Source organism: Hevea brasiliensis, chromosome 1 (genome assembly GCF_030052815.1).
Source record: "Hevea brasiliensis isolate MT/VB/25A 57/8 chromosome 1, ASM3005281v1, whole genome shotgun sequence".
Classification (NCBI taxonomy): domain Eukaryota; kingdom Viridiplantae; phylum Streptophyta; class Magnoliopsida; order Malpighiales; family Euphorbiaceae; genus Hevea; species Hevea brasiliensis.
Window position 1 is genome coordinate 126,776,607 of NC_079493.1, and position 18,640 is coordinate 126,795,246.

At 37.5% G+C, this 18,640-nt stretch overlaps 1 protein-coding gene across 1 annotated transcript; it reads left to right on the forward strand.

Moving 5' to 3' along the window:
* Positions 1 to 16,134: 16,134 nt before the first annotated feature.
* On the forward strand, positions 16,135 to 18,308 carry LOC110661354 (high mobility group B protein 7). The gene is made up of 8 exons (XM_021819971.2): positions 16,135 to 16,390; positions 16,937 to 17,019; positions 17,120 to 17,168; positions 17,271 to 17,378; positions 17,474 to 17,531; positions 17,661 to 17,705; positions 17,802 to 17,888; positions 18,005 to 18,308. Exons 1-8 carry the CDS (start codon positions 16,290 to 16,292, stop codon positions 18,074 to 18,076), a joined length of 603 nt encoding a protein of 200 aa, XP_021675663.1. The 5' UTR covers positions 16,135 to 16,289; the 3' UTR covers positions 18,077 to 18,308.
* The last annotated feature ends 332 nt before the right edge of the window (positions 18,309 to 18,640 follow it).

Here is an 18,640-nt window from a genome sequence, read left to right on the forward strand (position 1 = left end):
AGATCTCTATGCAAGGATTGCAAGTTCATTCCAGGAGAGGTTTTAATAAGTCAACATCGGTTGGTGGTCTTGGATGTCAAATTTAGAAACAATTCAAGTAAGGTCAGAAGAAATAGTGTAGCTCGAACAAAGTGGTGAGAGTTCAAAGGAGTAAAGCAAGTGAAGTTCAAAAATGAGCTTCTCAAGTTCGAAGTATGGAAGCTGGATATGGAGGCCAATGATATGTGGATACAGATAGCATCAAAGATTAGAGAAGTAGCTAGAAAAGTACTTGGAGAGTCTAAAGGACATGGACCACCCTCAAAAGAGAGATGATGGTGAAACGAGGAAGTACAAAAGGCAGTGAAGAGAAAAAGGGAATGGTATAAGAAATTACCTAAATGTAATAATAATGAGGCATATGAACAGTACAAGATAGCAAAGAAAGAGGCAAAAAAGGCAGTTAGTCAAGCAAGAGCACAAGCCTTTGAAAAGTTATATGAGAAACTTGAAACTAAAGAAGGAGTGAAAGATATTTATAGATTAGCAAGGAGGAGAGAAAGGAAATGTCAAGATCTCAATCAAGTTAGGTGCATTAAGGATAAAGAAGGAAAAGTGTTGGTGAAAGATGAGAACATTAAAGAAAGATGGAGAAATTATTTTAATGATCTCTTTAATAATAGTCAAAATGATAATAGTGTGAATATAGATTATAGAACAATAGAAAAGAATGTGAATTATACTAGAAGGATTAGATCTTTAGAAGTAAATGAAGCACTTAAGAGAATGAAAGTGGGTAAAGCCTGTAGACTCGATGAAATACCAATTGAAGTATGGAAGTGTTTGGGAGATATGAGAGTGGCATGGTTAACTAAATTATTTAATAAGATTCTAAACTCAAAGAAAATGTCTGATGAATGGAGAGGAGTATTTTAGTACATATTTTTAAAAATAAGAGAGACATACAGAGTTGCTCAAACTATAAGAGAATTAAACTCATGAGCCATACTATGAAGTTGTGGGAGAGAGTTGTGGAGCATCGATTACGTCATGATACTTCTATCTCTCTCAATCAATTTGGTTTCATGCCCGGTCGTTCAACTATGGAAGCGATCTTTCTCATTATAAGCTTGATAAAGAAATATAGAGATGGAAAAAAAGATCTACACATAGTTTTTATTAATTTGGAGAAGGCTTATGACAGTATTCCAAGAGATGTCTTATGGAATGTGTTAGAACAAAAGAGGATATCTATTAGGTACATACAAGTGTTGAAAGATTTGTATGAAGGAGCAATTACTATTGTGCGCATAGTGGGAGGGGACATAAGAGATTTTCCGATCTCAATTGGATTACACCAAGGATCAGCCATAAGCCCTTACCTTGTTACATTAGTTTTAGATGAATTGACAAAACATATACAAGAGAGTATTTCTTTGTGCATGATGTTTGCGGGTGATATTGTTCTGATAGATGAGACACGAGAAGGATTCAATAGAAAGCTAGAGCTTTGGAGAAGTACTCTAGAGTCAAAGGGTTTTAAGTTAAGTATAACGAATACATAATACATGCATTGCAAGTTCAGTGAAGGCCAAACTGATGATAGGGAAGGAGTTAGTTTGAATGGAGTGGTACTGTCCCAAAGTAATCACTTTAAATATCTAGACTCAGTCCTTCAAGTAGATGGGGGATGTGAGGAGGATGTTAGTCATAGGATTAAAGCCGGATGGTTGAAGTGGAGACGTGCAACGGGAGTTTTATATGATCATAAGATTCCCAATAAGTTGAAAGGAAAATTTTACCGTACAGCCATACCACCGGCTATGTTATATGGTAGTGAGTGTTGGGCACTGAAAGAGTCGTATGCGTCTAATAGAAGAGTTGCAGAGATGAGAATGTTAAGGTGGATGAGTGGCCATACTAGACTAGATAAAGTCCGTAATGAGAGTATTAGAGAAAAGGTAGGAGTGGTACCAATTGAAGAGAAGTTGAGAGAAGGGAGATTGAGATGGTTTGGTCATGTGAAGCATAGACATACGGAGGCTCCAGTTAGATAAGTAGAGCACATTAGGTTAGAAGATAGAAAGAAAAAAAGGGATAGACCTAAATTGACTTGGAGGAGAGTAGTACAACATGACCTAGAAGCATTACACATTTCTGAGGATTTAACCCAAAATCGTTTAGAGTGGAGAAAGCGAATCCATATAGCCGACCCCAAATTTGTTGGGATAAAGGTTTAATTGAGTTGAGTTGAGTTGTATCAGAATCTACCCCTACTTCAAAATTGAGCCACTCACATATGTATTTGCCTATAAATTTTATACACTAAATATTTATGCCTGAATGTGAGGGAGTATATTATTCTATGAGACCTATCATATTCGATTGTTATAATAAAACCATTATAAATACTATAATTATATTTTATAATTTCACATATTGGAGGAGATTTGAATTTTAAAATCATGGAGCCTCTTGATCCCATTTCTTGTATTTTTCCTTCATCCCTTCAACCATAATCTTGTAGGTTTTTAATCAAGAATACCATGCATTTGCATGCTATACCTGGAAAGCATAAATCATAACCATTCCAAAAGAAAAGAAAGGTAGAATCATAAATTCTTTATAACTTTAGCCCTGAGGCTATATATCTTAAATAAGAAATAAATATGACCAGCCTCTCCTTGGCCAAGCATACCTAGTAAAATTTCTAATAATTCTAAAAATTTGAACCACTCCATTTTTTTTTTTATACAAAAGCTTTGGATTAGCTAAAGCTAATCATGTGCTATTATCCACCTACTACTAGAATTTTAGAATAATTGTGATAGAATATTTAAAAAATAATTGATGCATGCTTTAAAATCAATAAAATATTTGTCTATGCTTTTTTTTTTCCTCTTTCAAAAGATGAATGTTCATTAAGCAAAACATGGACTGAAGTCCAAATATAATAGGTAAAACAATTTTGTTTATATATCAAATGTAACTAAACAAGTCCAAGTTGATATATAGTTCTCTATACATGACAATAAGAGAAACCCACAACCTAGAACACGAGAAGCACAAACTCATACCCAAGTCAAAGCAAGGGCAGGAGACACAGAGGAGGAGCAGCTGTTGACCTACTACCGCCATCATTATCGTAGGTAAATCATTAGGATTCTATAGATGTCGAGAAGAGCAAAGGCATATGCAAGGCATTAGAACCTCAAAGCAAACAACCCCCAATTAACTAATGAGCCAAATTAAGAACTCCTTCCATACCAAAAATAGCTCAAAGTCATGGAGGTACAAAGAAGGCCAAACCTAGAGGGGGCGATGTAAAGTTCTTAGGTTTTTCTAACCTTGAGTTGGTCACTATTTAGTCGGCATAGACTTCAGAGATTTCATCAACCATAGAAATTGAGAATCCTCCCAAACTCAACGCAAGGAATTATATTTCAAAGAAAGGGATAGTTGCAGAAAACACCGAATCATTAAAATCTTTCACCTCTTTTAAAGCTCCTTGCATGCATACAACACCTCAAAACAAAGTAAGGCAAACTCTATAAGTGGATCGAAAGAGACTCTCTACAATTGGCACCAACTCCACCACCAAAATACTGAATTTTTATTTATGCGCACAACCCCACTAAGAAAGAAGAGAAAGCAAACCCACTTTCAGAGGAGGGGGGGAGAGTCTCTCCTATCTAATTTAGGCAAAGAAAATTGCTAAATGATGAAAACAGAGATCGATAGCCTCAGAAACTAAGAATGAAAAAGAGAGAAAATTTTCCACTTTCAGATAGAAAAAGAATAATAAAGTTGTCTTTATCTATGCTTTCTATCAATCAAAGCAATAAAAAGAGCTTACAAAGAGTTGCAGCAAATAAGTTGATTAGAAAAAATTAGTTTGGTATGGTATTCATTTTATTCTTTTAGTTTTGCTAGCTTAGTTATCGTACAACTAGACACTCTTTTGTAATGGCCCAGCCCACTAGTGATATTATCCGCTCTGGGCCGAAGCCCTCACAGTTTTAAAACGTCTCATTGGGAATTACGAACCACCAACTTATAAACTCAGCATCTCTCCCGTGTTTTGTCGATGTGGGATTTGCCTAGGGTGTTACAATCCACCCCCCTTATGGGACTCAGCGTCCTCGCTGAGGTTTGCTGTTACCAAACCCCTGCAAGTATATTCCCGTTATACCCATGGTCCTAAATCCAAGTCACCAGTAATTGAGTGGCTGAATTAGTCAGCAGTAGTTGTTTTCTTTCTGTTTTGATTCTGTTTCAACATTCCTGCATTGTAGGAGGGTATTCCTCCATTTTCCTATTTTCTTGTTGTTAGTGGGAGGTTATTCCTCCATATAGAAGTAGTGCTCCTTGTATGTAGGGAGTAGTTATTTCTACACTTGTATATATTCAACAAATCTGATGGAATAAAGGGACGGTTAAAACCCAATTTAAGTCTTCTTGACTGAGGTTTCAGGCTCCCTTTAACGAGTCTGATTTTTTTCTTGTCTTCCACCATAGGTCGCTCAAGGAAACACCCTAACCCAAACACCCAAACACTAACCCCTCCTACTACCCATCGACCCATAACTAGATCCGTTAGCCGGGACCTTAACAGTTTGGTATCAGAGCCTGCAGTTATGGGAGATTCTGTTCAAGACCAGCTGGCTAAGCTCTTTAACTTGTTATTAGCCGAGCAACAATCCAACAAGGAACTGCACGCCAAATTCAATGCTCTAACTCAGGAATGGGAATCCACTAAAAAGGATTTCCAAACCAGCAGCACTGGAAGTCTAGCAAGCTTACGGAGAGATAAGGGAATTTCTGCATCGCGACTCAAAATCTGGAGGAAGCTCGTCTGTACCAAAATTCACAAAACTGGATTTTCCTCCTATGATGGGAAAGATGACCCTTTGGGATGGCTAAACCGTTGCAAACACTTCTTTCAGCACCAACAAACTCCGGAAGAAGAGATGGTCAGTTTAGCTTCATACCATCTCGAAGGAATTGCCCAACTTTGGTACATGCAGTTGCTGGATGACATTCCGAATCCCTCTTGGGCTGAGTTTTCTCACCAATGTAACCTCCATTTTGGGCCTCCAATCCGCAGCAACAAACTTGGTGAATTAGCTAAACTGAAGCAAATGGGGTCTGTCGCGGATTATCGTAATCGCTTGAGGCTCTTGTGTCTCGGGCTGGAACTCTCACTCAACACCAGAAGGTCCAATTATACCTCAGTGGTTTACAAGACTCCATTGCGGTTGAAGTGGAGCTTCACCATCCCACCGACTTGGTTAATGCTATGAGCATTTCTCGGCTGTATGAACGCAAACTGTTTCCATGTTCTTCAGCTGCGAGGGATACTCGTCGCGCTGCAATTCCACCTGACAACCGCACCAATCGGATAGTGAGGCGGCTGTCCCCTGATGAAATGGAGGAGAGGCGGAAGAAAGGACTCTGTTTTAATTGTGATGAGCTGTTTGTTCGAGGCCATCAATGTAAGAAATTATTCTGGATTGATTTGGAAGAGACGGAAGATGTTGAGGATTTCATAGCTGATCCAGAAATTTCTTTGAATGCCATTACTGGGATTCGAAATCCCCAGTCCATGAGGTTGATAGGCAGTTGGATGCTTGGGCAAGTCTTGATCCTCATCGACTCCGGCAACACTCACAGTTTTGTTTCTGCCGCAAAAGTTGAGGAACTGAATGCTGTGGTAAACAAACAGAATGGTTTAAAGGTACACGTTGCCAATGGCGAGCAACTTACTAGCCCAGGTATTTGTAAGGGAATTCCGGTCCTTCTGAAGTATAATTCTTTCATGGTTGATTTGTTTGTTTTACCCTTAACCAATTTCGATATGGTTTTGGGGGTTAATTGGCTTCGAACCTTAGGACCCATTCTGTGGGATTTCACCGTTATGAGCATGAGCTTTTATCAACTGGGCCACTTAGTGACATTGCAGGGTATTACTTCTTCAAGGTCTTCCCACGGTTCAGATCTGAACAACATGCAGATTTCATCTGACCCAGACATCCAACTCCAGAAATTATTGGCAGAATTTTCTTCTTTATTCAATACTCCTACTGGGCTGCCCCCTAGCAGATCTTGTGATCATCGTATTCCCCTAATCCCCGGAGCTGGTCCTGTGGTAGTTCGACCATACCGTTACCCTCATGGTCAGAAGGATGAAATTGAAAAGTAATGTGCTGCAATGTTACAGCAGGGTATAATCCGTCCCAGCCGTTCCCCATTCTCGTCGCCGGTGATTCTGGTTCCCAAAGCTGATGGTTCCTGGTGCCTTTGTGTTGATTACAGAGAATTAAACGCCAAAACCATCAAAGACAAATTCCCTATTCTGGTTATTGACGAATTATTGGAGGAATTGGGTGGAGCTAAGTTCTTCTCAAAGTTAGATCTGCTTTCGGGTTACTTTCAGGTGGGGATGCATCCTGCTGATATAGAGAAAACTGCCTTCTGCACTCACCACGGACACTTTGAATTCCTGGTGATGCCGTTTGGATTATCCAACGCTCCCTCAACTTTTCAGGCCCTAATGAATGAGGTATTCCAACTTTACTTACGAAAATTTGTACTCGTCTTTTTTGACGATATTTTGGTTTTCAGTCAATCCTGGGCAGAACACATCCACCATTTGCGGCTAGTTTTCCAATTGCTGTTACAGAACCAGTTGGTCCTCAAACGGTCGAAGTGTGTCTTCGGTCAATCTCAGATTTCCTATTTGGGTCATATTATTTCTTCCCAAGGAGTGCAAGTGGATCAGTCCAAAGTTGCTACTGTATTAGAATGGCCAAAGCCCAACACCATTCGTGGGTTACGTGGATTCCTAGGGCTCACAGGTTATTATCGCAAGTTTGTGCAGAATTACGGCATCATTGTCGCCCCCCTCACTGCTATGCTGCGTAAAAACAACTTCCACTGGACTAATCACGCTATCGATGCATTCCAGAAGTTAAAGGCAGCCTTGACATCTACTCCAATCCTGCTTCTACCGAATTTTGATCTAACTTTTATTATAGAATGTGACACTTCTGGTACAGGGATTGGAGCAGTCTTGTTACAACACAACCGGCCAGTCGCATATTTCAGCCGTTCCTTGGCAGCTCGTCATCAAAATCTTCCAGCTTACGAGCGAGAATTGATTGGCTTAGTGAAGGCACTAAAGTATTGGCATTCCTATCTGTGGGGACGTGAATTTATTGTTCGGACAGATCATTATACATTGAAATATCTGCTTGAGCAGCGCCATCTCTCAGCAACTCAACAACATTGGATTAGCAAGCTCCTGGGTTTTTCTTTTACTGTTGAATATAGGGCTGGCAAATCTAATGTGGTGGCGGACTCTTTCTCGACGGAATGCCGATGATTCAATCCTTATGGCTGTTTCCAGGCCTCAACTCAGTTTGTTTGATGAAATTCGGAAGGAATATAGTGATTTATCAGCAATTCAGCAACAAATCTCTGCAATTACCAATGGAACAGTCGCTTTAAAATGGGTTTTTCGGGATGGGTTACTCTTCTACAATAACAGAGTTTACCTGCCTCCCAATTCCCCATCAATTCAGCTGGTTGTTAGTGCTCTTCACAACCAAAGTCATGAAGGTTACCAGAAGACATTATACAGAATCACTAGAGATTTCTATTGGCAGGGGATGAAAAATTTCGTAAGGGATTTTGTGCGTTCTTGTGATGTATGTCAACGGCATAAAACTGACACACTACAACCGGCTGGACTCCTTCAACCTTTGCCCGTTCCCACTCAAATTTGGGCTGATATCTCCATTGACTTCATAGAAGGCATTCCCACTTCACGTGGAAAGAATGTTTTAATGGTTGTCGTTGATCGGTTCTCAAAGTACGGACATTTTTTGGCTCTCACTCACCCGTACACCGCTGTAAGTGTTGCTCGCACCTTCTTTGACAACATTTTTAAATTACATGGGTTGCCAGAAACTATGGTCAGTGATAGGGATGTGACTTTCACAAGTTCTTTTTGGAAAGAACTATTCCGTTTATGTGGGACCAAGCTGTGTTTCAGTTCCTCTTACCATCCACAATCGACTGACGAGCAGAGGTTGTGAACCGCATCGTTGAAATGTATCTCCATTGTTTCACTAGTTCATCGCCATCAAAGTGGATTGATTGGTTGTCTTGGGCTGAATCATCGCTACAACACCAGCTACCATACCTCACTTAAATCCACACCTTTGAGATCGCTTATGGTCGACCACCTCCTCGACTATTATCTTACTTGCATGGCGCTTCTTCAATTGAAGCGGTTGATACTGCTCGCGCCAACGGATGACATGTCGCACCTACTTTGCCAAAATCATTACAAGCCCAAAATAAGATGAAAGCCACTTATGATCACCCCACCGCTGGAATTTAAAGTTGGTGACATGGTCTGCTGCGTTTAAAGGCGTATAGACAACGATCGATTGCAAAAGAACTAATCACAAGTCTGCCGAGTTTTACGGACCCTTTCGGGTTCTGGAATGCATTGGCACCATGACCTATAAACTAGACCTTCCACAGAGTCCAAGATCCACCTGCTTTCCATGTTTCCTATCTCAAGCCCTATCATGCCGGCCACTGTCACTCCAACATTACCACCTACCATTCTTTTGGAGGATCCTGTCCATCCTTTAGCCGCTCGATCATCGCATTAAAGGAGGAATTCCAGAGGTTTTAATTCATTGAGTCATTCTTCACCAGATGCTTCGTGGGAAAGGGTCCAGATATAATGCACAAGTTTCGGACTTCAAGCTTGCGGACAAGCTTCCATTCGGGGCGGGAAGTAATGTTACCAAACCCCTGCAAGTATATTCCCGTTATACCCATGGTCCTAAATCCAAGTCACCAGTAATTTAGTGGCTGAATTAGTCAGCAGTAGTTGTTCTCTTTCTGTTTTGATTCTGTTTCAACGTTCCTGCATTGTAGGAGGGTATTCCTCCATTTTCCTATTTTCTTTTTGTTAGTGGGAGGTTATTCCTCCATATAGAAGTAGTGCTCCTTGTATGTAGGGAGTAGTTATTTCTGCACTTGTATATATTCAGCAAATCTGATGGAATAAAGGGACGGTTAAAACCCAATTTAAGTCTTCTTGACTGAGGTTTCAGGCTCCCTTTAATGAGTCTGATTTTTTTCTTATCTTCCACCATAGGTCGCTCAAGGAAACACCCTAACCCAAACACCCAAACACCCAAACACCAACCCCTCCTACTATCCATCGACCCATAACTAGATCCGTTAGCCGGGACCTTAACATTTGCCCCACCATCGCTCAAGATTGCACGCGGAGCGGCTCTAATACCACGAATGTAATGGCCCGACCCATTAGTGATATTATCCGCTCTGGGCAGAAGCCCTCACGATTTTAAAATGCGTTACTGGGGGTTACGAACCACCAACTTATAAACCTAGCATCTCTCCCATGTTTTGTCGATGTGGGATTTGCCTAGGGTGTTACATCTTCTCTGAGTGTACATAAATATTGTACTCATTAATTATAATATATGATATTCACATTTCTCTCAACTGTTTACTATATAAATATGGCATTAGAGCTAAGCTAGAATTAAGGCAGTTATTTTCTCTTTGGCTTGTCTTTTACGATTCTGCTCCTTTCTTCTTGTCACTTTTTTAAGTTTTCTGGTTCATCAATGGCAGATTCAAGCTCATCTCAACAAGATGTTACTTTTGGGTGTAATGTCAATCCTATGGAAAACACTTTTTCTCCATTATATCTTCATCATTGTGAGAGTCATAGTTCAGTAATTGTTACTCCAAAACTCACTTTAATAAAATTTCCATCCTGAAAAAGATCCTTTCTCTTGGCAGTTTCTATACGTAATAAACAAGGGTTTCTTTATGGGTCCATTGTTAAACCCTCACCAAAAGACCCAACGAATCTACCATGGATAAGTTGCAACAATCTCATTGTGGCATGACTCTTGTAATCACTCTCACCTCCAATTGCGTTAACAGTGTTTAATATGGAAGATGCATAACACATCTGGGAGAAATTGCACCAAAGGTTTTCACAACCTTATAATTATAGAATTTGTCACCTTCAACATTTGTTGTGTACCATTACCCAAGATATGAAATCTGTATATGCATATTTTACTAAATTGAATGGGGTTTAGGAAGAATTAAGGAATTTTAGGCCTTTTCCACATTGTTCTTGTGGTAAAATGCAATCAAGAATGCTTTCAAAGATTTGTGGAGGTTCAGTAAAAAGATTATGTGTTTAAGTTTCTTAATGGGTTAAATGAGACTTATCAAGGTTTAAGGTCACAGATCATATTGATGAAGCCATTTCCTACCTTGAATCAAGTCTAGAATATGCTTTTGCGTGAGGAAACACAAAGATCTCTCGTGATGCAGACACAAAGAGTTATTCAGAAGCTTATGTTATGGCTATCAAAAGGTCCAAAACTGATGTAACTTTCTTTCACTGTAGCAAGCTTGGACATGTTAAGGCCAAGCGATTCCTCATGATTCCATATTCTCAAAACCAAAGCAGGATCTAGTAGTTTTTTTGCAAATTATAAGTAAGCATCTGCATAGCAAGTCACAGGCAAATCTTCTACTAATGTTGTAGTTGATGATATTCCTCAGCTGAATCTGTCTAAGGAATAAGTGAACAAGATAATGTCACTTCTCAATGATCAAACTAATATCACTATTCCTAACCCTATTTCATTTTCATCTCCCAATCATAATGTCTCACAAGTGACTATTGCAAGTATACATTATTCTATTCTTTCTGCTGCATCACATTTAATTTTTCATAAAATTCTCCTCACTGAGTTTATTCAACCACCATGGATTGTGGATAGTGGCACCACAATCATATAATATGCAATAGTTCTCTTTTTCACACTTTTTGTTTTAGTCAGTGATTCATTAGTTTCTTTACCTAATGGAGTTAAAATCCAAGTCATAGCTATTGGTACCATTAAGCTCAACACTTATCTTATTGTTAATGTTCTTTTGGTTCCTTCTTTTAATTTCAATTTGTTGTCCATAAGTTGACTCATTCATTCTAATTAGATATGTTGTATAATTCTTTCCAATTATTGGTTTATCCAGGTCCTTTCATCATGGACGACGATTGGACTAGCTAAGCGAAAGGGGTGGATTATTCTACTTGTTGCAACAATATACTATCTCTCCCAGTAATTGTTCCTGTGTGCTGTCTCCCAATGTTTCTTTTGATACTTGGCATCATAGATTAGGTCATCTTGCTATGATAGATTAGCTATTTAATAATCTTTGCTTTCTTTTGCCATAGATAAGTCACATCATCCTTGCTATACTTGTCCTCGAGCAAAACAAAAGATGCTTCCTTTTCCAAAACACCTTTCTATTATCATTTTTCCATTTGAGCTTGTGCTTATGGATGTATGGAGCCCTTATTCACAAAAAGATATTAATGGAAACCATTATTTTCTTATCATTGTTAATGATTTTATAGAGTGTATTTGGACCTTTCTTATGGAATCCAAGGCTGAAGTTTCATTTATTGTTCCCTAATTTTATCAGTTTGTCCAAACTCAATTTCAATGTCCAATCAAATAAATCAGATAAATAATATAACTGAATTTGGGATACATCTAATTTAGTTTGCAAACTTCAAAAGTCCTTATACGGATTGAAACAAGCTTTCGGACAATGGAGTATAAAGTTTACTGAAAGCTTGTTAAAGGAAGGGTTTCACAAGTCAAAGTTGGATTATTCTTTGTTTACTAAACAATCAAATGAAGGATTTATCGCTTTAATTAAGTATGTGGATGACATCATAATTGGAAGTAGTAATAAAGATTTGTTTGACCAATTTTCATATTTTAAACTGAAGGATTTGGAAAATTTACAGTATTTTCTAAGTTTGGAAATTGCAAGATCTAGTAAGGGGATTGTGGTATCTCAAAGAAAATTTGTTTTGGAGATGCTAGAAGAGTATAGTATTCTTGGATACAATCCAAGTTCTATTCCTATGGACGTTAATATGAAATTAGTTTGTTCAAAAGATAGATTGCTTGCAGATCTTAGTAACTATAGACAATTGGTAGGCAAATTAATGTATGTTGCTTTAAGAAGCCAGACATAGCCATGGTGTTCTTTTTTTTTTTTTTGGTCTCAATTCATGGACAAGTCTTCTAAATCACATCCACAGGCAGCTTTTAAAGTTCTCAAATATTTGAAAGCTGCACCAGATCAACGCTTGTTTTTATCTTCTAGATTTGAACTCAAACTTACAGCTTATTTTGATAGTGATTAGGTTGGTTGTTGTGAAATAAGGAAATCTCTAACAAGTTTCTGCATATTTTTGGGCCAATCCTTGATTAGCTTGAAGTCTAAGAAACATACTACATTGTCTAGAAGTTTTGCTGAAGCAGAATATATTTCTATGGTTGCAACCACTGCATAAGTTCTTTGGTTGATCTCCCTATTGGCAGATTTCAATTAAAGATTTCTCAACTTGTGTAATTATTTTGCCATAGCATGTCAGCCATTCATATTTTAAAAAACCTTGTCTTTCATGAGAGGACTAAATACATTGAAATAAATTGTCATTTTATCAGGGAAAAAATTATGCTTAATATAATACAACCACAGTATTTGAATACTAAAGAGCAAATAACAATCCTATTCACTAAAGCATTACATCCTGCTCAATTTAGGTTTCTTTTAAGCAAGTTGAACATAAGCTACATATATATTCAACTTGAGGGGGAATATCAATCAAAGCATCAAGAAGAGCTTAAAAAGAGTTGCAGCAGAAGTTGATCAGGAAAAAGTAATTTAGTTTGGTATTTATTTTATTCTTTTAGTTTTGCCAACTCAGCTATGAGATTCACATTTCTCTCAACTATCTACTCTGTAATACTTTCATAAGCTAGCATTGCTGCAAGTGCTGATCTTGCTTGAGGAGACGTCCCTTATAAGGAATCACGGGCCTAACTTTGATTGCCCCCTTCCCCTCGGATGGAATCATGGATGACCCGAATGCTCGCATATAGGCTTCACTAAATTTAGAAGCTCGTCGCTTTTTATTATTATTTAAAAAAAAGAAGGAATTAATAGATTATTTTTTTGGTTAAAAGAAAAAAGAAGAGAGGTACAGACTACAGAAACATATCTAATCATCCGTCTATCAAAGGAAAAAAGAGGCCAATAAAGCAGAATCCACACATCCCATCAAATAAATACCTGTTGGGTAAATGATGAAATGTAAAAAAAAAAAAAAAAGGGTAAGGTAATTTCATCATCAGCTTTCAAAAGCAAGGTTTGTATGTAAGGCAGCTCAACTTTTGTCATGTGAACGTGCTGCATAGTCTCTGTACCCATGAGAGTATGTTTCTAAAAATTAATTATGGTCAATTTTTAAAATAATATTTTTTTAATAACAAATCAAACAGCAATAGCAATCAGACACATGTACATATCCCATAATCCCTTCCTCCTATATATGCCCTTCCCTTACGCTGCAGGGACAGCACAAAGTCCCTTCTCATCACCTCACTGCCATTTCAGCTTTCTCCAGCGTTAAAGCTGGCCGTGGTTGGCCTCTCTATATCTGTCCACCCCAAACCCTACCCCCACTTTCATTCTATATTAACTCCCATCACCCATAACTCTTGTTACTTAGCTTTCTTTTCTGGGGTTTCAGAGGATTCAAGAATATGGGTTTCACGAGGTTTTGCTTTGATCCAAATGCGGTGCTCCTGTGCGGAAAGAGGAAGTTTAGAAGCTTGTTTTGGAGGGTTAGGGCAGAGATAAGGAGACAAGTGAAGAATCGGTCCAAGCAAAGGTTCAGCTTCCACTATGATCCCTTCAGTTATGCTCTCAACTTCGATAATGGCAACTTTGGCTTCTTGTGCTGATCTACATTGGCTTCAACTACGAATCTAAAGTCCTCTTGTAGAAGAACAGTTAAAGATAGGTAGGAGCAGTATCTAACGTAACTAGTGGAGAAGTTGATGATGAACCGGAACACGTGGAAGGATGGCTTTTTGTTTGCTGCTTTTTTTTTTTTTAATTGTTTTTCCTAATTAGCTACTTGATGTTAGAAGGGAGCAGATACTAATTATGTGGCTAATGATAACCTAATTTCAGACTCCCTAGCTCTATCTATATTCTTTCCCTCTAATTGCTTTTATTTTTCACGAAAACTATTCTTTTAACACAATAGCTGCTAATTAACAGTATCAAAAAGATTCATGAAAGAGAAGTAGAGTAGTGCAACATGTAATCAATTAATGGGTAGGGTGTTCTGGTATTTCATCTTAGCTTCATAACCAGCTTAAAGATCCTGTGAATGCATGAGCTAAATTGATTCATCAGCTGTTGCTTTCACTGGGTTTTAAACTTTCATTCTTGTGCCGTCTTGTGTTTGGAATTTGTGGAAGCGCTGTCTGATTTATCATTCTCTTCTAGGAAGGCTGCAGCGTATGCATCCAAACTGGAGAATGGGGGAGTAGGGCACCCTTTTCCACATACACATGACCAATACGATCCATTTTTTGTTGAATAGTTTTCCAATATTTTCTCAGTAGATAGCAAACCGTGGATCATTTGTCAACATCTTCCTCTTCCCTAGCTACCAGTACCCTTTTGTGTTTATTGTCACTGTCCTTGTACTCGCCATTAATTTGGTGGTGTACCCATATGCCCCAACTAACCTATATCTCTGCAAGGTCGCTGCAGCAGAACAGAATTTTGTCAATTTTTACGACTTTCTTCCGGTTTTACCCTATCCTTAACTCATTTCATCTAAGCAAGGAGTATAATTAATGATTTAATTCCAGTCTATAAACGCTGCACTTTTTTTTTTTCCCGGATTTGAGCTGAGAGAGATCATTTTGAATATATGTACCTTTTTTTTTTTCAGTTGTTAATTTCCCAATGCCTTATTTGATTATCTTTTAATCATTGTATACCTTGTATCTTGCTTGGATTTTCTTTTACATATCTTATATCTTGTGTATCTTGATAGCTTATTCCATTTTGTATGAGTTAACGGTAAGGCAATTTGGTACGATTCAAATTGAAATTGAATCGATGAATATTATTGCGGAGCTAATGACATTGAAATCAAACTACAGAGGTATTAGTCATAGTTTTAATTCCGATTTAATTAAACGTAATGATTAATTTTTTAATTAAAAAATTTTGATGCAAATTCAAAATTAAATTGGATTAATTAATTTTTATATAATTCAATTATAATTTTAATCAATCTCGATTTAATTAATTTGAAATAACTTGATTTTGATTTCCAGCAAATATTGACCATCTTTGTTAAAGCCTCTGACATTTATGTACTTGATTTTACATTTATGTAAAATGTAAAGCAAGAATTGAAGGATATTTTCCCCCTCTTTACTTAAAGGATTGGGCCCAAATATTGTTGCCATTTTCTTGATATTCTTCAAGCGCATAAAGGGTAATTATTTGTTCATTAGGGATAAATTAGGCATTATTTCACCTAACTTCGCTTAATATAATGATTAAAGTTATATTATTTATTCTAAATTTTAATTTTGTTGCGTCAATCCTATTTAAGAAAAAGGGCTTGCTTAATAAACCACTTGAAGTATTGAAATCAAGAGGAGATAAATGGAGCACGAAGCCAAGCCCATTCATGATAGATGAACAAGTAATTATATATCGTCATTTAGGAATAAAGGCTAAAATGGCTTATTATTGTTGGCCAATGTCCAATTAAGGCTTACCACTCAAAATTTGTCAAATTAACACGATTTTCTGTTAATAATAATAATAATAATAATAATAATAATAATAATAATAATAATAATAATAATAATATATTAAAAAAAAATGTAAGGAGTAATTGAATAAAATCATGTAAGATGCAAAGGGACAATACATAAGGGAGAGCAATGCTCCACGAACTTGTTAACCTAATTAATCTCATATTATGATGTGATTTAATTTTCATAATTAAAATTTTGACTTTTCAATGAACAAGACATTCTGGCCTTGCAGAATAACAAAGAAGGCTAAGGCCCAACTTTGCTATGGAGGCTAGGTCCAGAATCTAAAGCCCGCCTAGGTTTGAAAGTTTTGGGAATCCTCCAAAAGAAACCAGAGGCGCGGTTTCCAGGGCGCCAAAGGCAAAATTCCATGTCCCATTTTCCCTCCCTTCCCCTTTGCTCCTTCATATTATTCGTCTTCCACTTCCCTCAACTCCATTCCCATCCTCTCTATCTCTACCCAATTCTCTCTGTCGTCTCAGCATTTGCAACAAGTCGAAGGCACAAATGGCAAGGAAAAGAGTGGAGGCTGAACCTACTACCGCTACTGCTACTGGTACTACCCCTTCCATGGTTCGTGGCAAGGATGGCAGTGCTTTTGCTCGATGGTATTTTTATTTCTTCCTATGTGATATTTTCTTAAATGCTTTTGCAAATTCTATTTCTGGGTACTGTAAGGATGGATTTGTGCTTTGATTAACAATTTTGGGCATTATGTGTTCTCTTATTTTTAACATCTGTGTATTGTAGTTTATAATTTCTTTTAATTGCACAACTCTGTTTCTTTAGGAAATAATTCTGATTGTGGCTCTTGTTTACAGCCGAGTCTTTAGTTGATAATTCTTTCTGGTATTTCATTGAAGATATCTTGTAATTAGTGAGAAACTGTCTGGATTCTGGGTGTTTCGTGGGGATGTTTCTTTTTTGATCCCTGCGTAGTAAGTATTTTTCGAAGGTTTCTGCAGATGGTTTATTGATACAGCTTTTCTTTGGAACTGATGAAACTATCTAGCTTGCCTGGGTTCTGTAGGGGCATACGCTATGGTTTTGCAATTGCTGTTTGTTGGGGATGCATTGGCTCTATATTTGCTTTCGTGGGTGATGGAATTTTCTCGAATTGATCTAATGGTAGATATTTAAATATGGAAATGCAGTGAAGAGTGCAAGAAGGATGTTCCGGTGGCTCTTATCAGCATGCACAGCTGTAGCCTTGAAGCTAGAATCAAGATGAATTTGGGTGAGTTTCATCACGTTCGCCTCTAAGCATTAAAGCACCCGTTTCTTTCTATTAGGACCGTCTAATTAACTACCATTTGGTATCGTTTGTCTTGTTTTAGAGGCTCAAATCGTGGAAAAGCCTGCTGAAGTTAAGAAGCCTTCTGAAAGGTGATTTCTATTTGTTTTCTTTCTTTCAAATTTCAGTTATATAACAAAAGAGATTATAGTTTTAATATTCTGAATTATTATTTGGTTTTGTGCTTGCTAAAGGAAGAAAGCAACATCAACAGAACCGAAGGCAAAGAAAGCTAAGAAAGAGAAGAAAAGCAACAATCCAAACAAGCCTAAACGCCCTCCCACTGCCTTCTTTATATTTATGTATGTGCCTAACTCTTTATGCGAGCATGTTTCACAATATAATGGATGCACTTGATATGAGACATTAAGATTAACACGTTACTGATATTTATCAGGGATGAATTTAGAAAAGCCTTCAAGGAAGCAAATCCAGACAATAAGGATGTTAAAAAGGTAGATGATATAGAGTTTTATATGCATTTAACTGTTGTATGGGGTTTTTAGTGGTTGTATTTTAGTGTGCCTATTTCATTCTGTTTGCATTTGGGTTGCTGTGTTCATAATGCTTTTAATTGGATATAGGTTTCAAAGGAAGCGGGTGAAAAATGGAAGTCTATGACTGATGAAGTGAGTTCAGTTTATTCTTATTACTACAATTTGTTCATTTGGAAGTTTTTCAATAAAATCAATTGTTTTTAATCCTTTTGTTTTGATCTATTTCAGGAGAAGAAGCCATATGTGGATAAGGCTGCTGAGCGTAAGGCTGAGTATGACAAAGCCATGGAAGCTAACAATGCTGAAAATGAAGATGTGAGATTCTCTTAAAAATTACTATTGGAAGTTTAAGTTTTGTTTATTTGATTTCTTGAATTTGTTATTCTGGGACTGCAGTTTAAGAAGTTGCATGTTTCTTTATGTTTGTCCAGGATCAGGATGAAGGGGGCTCAGAGAAGGAAGATGCTAAGCAGGAAGTACAAGACATATTGGATGAGGAGTGACATAGTTTGAAGACTTTTAAATGTTTTATTTTGTGGGAATGACCCCCTAGATGATTGTAAATTTTAGGATCTGCTTTGGTGAACGAGTAACATTAGATGTTTCAATATTGTCAAGAGCAATATGGTCTCTAAATTTCTGTACTCTTTGGCATTGTAGACTTGCTTGGATCATACCTTGCTATCTTGTTTTGACTGATTCTCAATTTCATTCTGAGTTGGTGATTACGTGTTCCATTTGACTATCAGTCATTGAGCCACTCAATCAATGACATAGGCAGGCGTGGCTGTTTTCGTGGGATTGCAATAATTTCATTTTAAGATTTGAATGTTAAATATTGTCTGTCATGAATTGTGCCTGGCAATATTTATATTATACTTACCATACGCGAATTTATGTCATAAACTGGACATACTAACAATAAATATCTGAAGCAAGTGGAAACATTATTGGCGATGAATTAGTTTTTGATGTGTAGTATGGAATTGATCCTTGATTGATGCCGAGGCATGCAGAGATGCCTTCCCAGCTTTACTCTTGTCACAAAAGCCATGCATCTTCCATAA